This window comes from Octodon degus, unplaced genomic scaffold (assembly GCF_000260255.1).
Source record: "Octodon degus isolate 3935 unplaced genomic scaffold, OctDeg1.0 scaffold00007, whole genome shotgun sequence".
Classification (NCBI taxonomy): domain Eukaryota; kingdom Metazoa; phylum Chordata; class Mammalia; order Rodentia; family Octodontidae; genus Octodon; species Octodon degus.
This window is the reverse complement of record NW_004524583.1, coordinates 399,314-403,571: the sequence shown is the minus strand read 5'-3', so window position 1 is coordinate 403,571 and position 4,258 is coordinate 399,314. Positions and strand designations below refer to the sequence as shown.

At 40.4% G+C, this 4,258-nt stretch overlaps 1 protein-coding gene across 3 annotated transcripts in view; it reads left to right on the top strand.

Annotated features, from left to right (window-relative positions):
• The first annotated feature begins 259 nt into the window (after nucleotides 1-259).
• The window catches only part of Slc35a5 (solute carrier family 35 member A5), a 29,166-nt gene continuing 25,167 nt past the window's right edge, over nucleotides 260-4,258 (top strand). The window contains exons 1-2 of one of the 3 annotated variants that reach the window (XM_004624699.3): nucleotides 260-345; nucleotides 1,104-1,246. In XM_004624699.3, coding sequence (XP_004624756.1) covers nucleotides 1,120-1,246 — 127 coding nt within the window. In that variant the 5' untranslated portion in view covers nucleotides 260-345; nucleotides 1,104-1,119. Of the gene's footprint in view, nucleotides 346-372; nucleotides 563-1,103; nucleotides 1,247-4,258 lie in introns of those variants that run through there. The other 2 variants (XM_023701978.1, XM_023701981.1) reach the window with 2 other exon arrangements.

Here is a 4,258-nt window from a genome sequence, read left to right as displayed (position 1 = left end):
TCGCCGTAGCTCGCCGCCACCTGGGCCTCACGTGACACTCGACTCTCCTCACGTGACGCGAGAAGAGCCTCGCGGGGCGGGATCGGCCGCCCCTCCCTCCTTCCGGAAGCGGAACACTGGGCGCGCCTGCGCAATGGGCGCCAACCCACGCTCTTCTTTGTAGGGATCTTATCTTGCTTTTCATCCCGGATTACCAGCCCTGGGTGCAGAGGATTTTTCGCCTTTGTTTCTCTCATACCTGCCCTGCCTATGGAACCTAAAAGGCTACTACTGCTATTGCGGAGCTAGATAGTACCAGCTGTATGATGCGCTTTCTCCCACCAGAAGATCTCTGGAGGGAGTGAGGTAACCGCGCCCGCGAGACATTATTGCGCGTGCGTAGGAGGTGGGGAGGCCGCCGTGAGATGCCCACTGCGCATGTGTGCGGGGAGGGTTTCCCTGCCGGCCGGGCGGACCTGGCCTCCCCGGAAGGGGCGTTGTCTCTGGTGTCCTACGCCGCGCCCAGCTTGGCTGTGAATTTGACAACTCTGCAGTCCCTACCGATTCTGGGTCGTTCTTGCGGGTACTGGGAGGTTTGGGGCAGGGTAATCCCTACGAGGATTTTCATGCCCGGTGTCCAAAGAGGGTTTCCTATTGAGACCCAAGATTAAGCTCTTTTGTTTAATTTCGGTAAAATGTCACAGCAGGGTTTCACGTATTTTCATTTTGGTTCTTCTAATTTGGTCTTTACGAACAAGCTCAGAACTGCTACAGAGGAGGAAAAATACAATTTCAAGATCCTTTTCTTGTACACCAAAGTTGCTAATAAGAACGCACAGTTGTTTTTCTGCAGTCCTTAAGTGCCCCTTCCTCACTTGCTACCTTTGCCATCATCATTTATAACCTGATCCTTTTCTATCTCGAGTACTCCGTCCTATTTAGAGTTCGACTTTTTCATTTTCTTTCCGTGTTGTTGCGCCTGTACTACTGAACTGTACCGTCAGGCAGTCACAGCCAAATATTTAAAAAGTTCTTTTTCTGTTATGTAGTCAGGAATATTTGCATTGTGCAGAATCATTAAGTATGCCATCAAGAGTTGCTTATGAAGTGCTCTTCTTTTAAAGGCAATTAAATAACAGAATGGAAAGAAAATGCTGTAGGCGGCCTGCTCTGTGGTTCCCAACGATGTATCCATTTCTACTGGGTGCTGTATTCGTTGGCTTAAGCTCCAGTCGCATCTTATTAGTAAAATATTCTGCCAATGAAGGTAAGCTGAGATTCAGAATACATGTGGAACATTTAATCGCACATGACGTTACCTGTGTTTGTTTTCCTTGGTTATAAAATGGAGGTAATAGCTTATGAAGCACATGCATCATGTGAATGATAAACTATATTCAAATTTTACTTAAACATTTGCAAGAAGTATTTTGAAAGTGGGTAACTTAAGTTCAAAATCAAACCATGTATATGGAACATATGGTAATATCAGACTACTACTTCATTCAACAGGTGTTGCTGAATCTAGCAAGATATATAATTACAGCTTACTTTGAAATAGGCAAGAAGCTACTTTTGTTTGGTCACTTGGCATTTGTGAATTTGTGTGTCAGTAGGTCAGTACATATTAGACTTTTAAGTATGCACTGAAGAACTTTTTAGTGTAAGGATTTAAGTAAATATTTCAATTCCACAAAACTATATTGAGTACTTCTCACTGGTACTGTTGACAACACATTAAAATCATGACATCAGGCTGGGGGTGTAGCTCAATAGACCATTTTCCTACTATGCACTGGGTTCAATCCCCAGTACCCCAAAGGAAAAAAAAGAAAAATTGATGAAAAAAACATCATGACATCATGACTCTTAATGGTCTGCTTCAAGAGTAACATGTATATATAAGTCTCAACTTTAGTTGATGTGTACTTCTCAGGCCCTAGGTGAAGTAGTAGTAGAGTTCAACATGCATAAGACATAGACTTTGTGCTTAAGAACTATTTATTAGGCCAGGGAGATGGCTCAGTGGAATAAGCGCGTCCCTGGCAAGCGCAAGGGCCTGAGTTCAATCCCTGGTTCCGCCACAAAAAAAAAAGAACTATTTATTAGGAGAGACACCCATGTAAATGCATTATAAAAAATAGATTACAGTAAATGCAATAGCAAGTATTTTGAAGATGCAGAACAGAGGCATGAATAAAACCAGATATATTTTGTGAACTTGTAGTGTAGAGTTACTGAGAAAAAGTTTAAGGGCCTGTAGAAAAGAGAAGAAATACTTGACCAGACAGGAAAGTAGCAATGAGATTGTTAATATGCCATGCTTTATTATGTATGCCTTACAGTCTGGAGGGTAAGGAACACATGCATATTGTAAACAGGAAGATAAATAAGAAACTACACTGGTAGCTGGTTGGAGAAGGAAAAGACTGGAAGCAGGTTAAAGTTAATGAGTTATTGCAAACTCAACCCACAGATGTTGAAGACTAGTTTAGTGATGTAGGAATGAAAAGTGTCAAGAAATACCAGAACATAGGAAAAATGTGATTTGGACCATTACTGAATGTAGAAAATAAAGAAGATAAAATCTTGGCTAGCTGAAAGTTTCTGGTTTGGATTATAAGTGGATTGAGAATGCTTCATTTGAGATGGGAACTATTAGGAGGAAAAGAAGATTAGACCAAATTTGGAAAAATTATAGTTTTAGCTAGGTCCTTTCCTGTAGGCTAGGAACTATGTCTTCATTCACTGGAGTTTTCTATGGTGTTTGACACAGCCTGTTCATGAAAGAGATATCAATGAAATGAGTAAGAAGTAATTATATGGATATATTTTTTGAACAGTAGATCAAATGTTCTGGAATATAGACTTGTGTACATTAAGTCAATATTCAAAACCCTAGGACTAGAGGGCTCATGCATAATAAGTGACAAATTTTAAGGGATGGCAACATTAAATGGCATGGCAGTGTTTAGACCATGAAGAAGAAATTGTTAGATGAGAGAACTAAATGTACATTAGAAAGAAAGGAAAATTTGGAAACAAAGAATTGCAACATCGTGATGAGGATTAAAACAGGCCCTTTAGATTTAGTAATCTCAGAAAGTAGGTATTTTGAGTACAGTGGTAGAATCAGAAACAAGATTGCTTGGTGACGAGGCCAGCAAGATAGGTCAGTGGTCTAAAGTGCCACACCTGCTTAGGCAAGCTTAGGCAATTGCAGGGACCATGGTTCCATCCCTGGCACCACATGTCACACCAGCCCTGCCACAAAAAAAAAAAAAAAACTTAGGACCTTTGATGCCTGGTGCCACATGCCACACCAGCCCTGTTTTTGGGCACATGAGCTCAGTGGAATAAGTGCTTCCCTGGCAAGTGCAAGGGCCTGAGTTCCTTTCCCGGTTAAAAAAAAAAAAAAAAAAAAAAAAAAAAAAAAGTAGACAAAGTGGAGATGATGTTGGCACTGTTTTATGGAAAGAAGAAGGTGCAGTAGAGGGGTAATATGTTAAATTTCATTTGTCAGGTGTTTACAAATGTTTGTAGGATAAGAAAACAAACCCAGTTATCAGAGAGGAAGCTACAAGAGATATAATGAAGTCAAAAGCAATGTTTATTGTAGTCACTGAGACAGAAAGGTTTTAAAGGGAAGAATGGGTAAAAGGGCCATGGCCCCTTTTGCAAGAACTAGAAGGAAATCAATAAGGATGGATGAATGTAAATAAGATATATGTTTAGGAGGTGAGTGGACCAAAATCACACGTGCTCACACAGTTTGAGATTACATGTGAGAGGATTACCAGAAAGAACTTGTTAAAGAACACTGACAAGAGTTTGAAAGTTGTAATCTAAAGCCCCGGATCCTTTTATGCATACTTGTTCATGTGTGTATCATAATAAAGGATCATTAAAAATTTTGTTTGAGAATGACTAATGTAACAGGTCTACCATGTCTCAAGAGTCATAACCTATTAATTGAACAGGTAGTATTCTATAATTGCTTGATGATTCAGAGGCTCAATGTTGATTAATAGTCTATTTAGAAGAGAATCCACTGCCTTACCAGACAGCTTTCTTTGACCTTGGTCCTAGACTTCTCAAAAGATTTATTAGTAACAGTGGATGAAAACATGAGTTGTGTTTACCAAATTCAAGAATAGTAAAAAGTTAAGTGGAATATGAGTAGCTAATAAATGGGATGAAGTGATATAGAAATTCAAAAGAGAAAAGCCAACTGGAGGAGTGTGTGGAGAGCTTCCTGCTACCCTGTGCCGGCGGGACC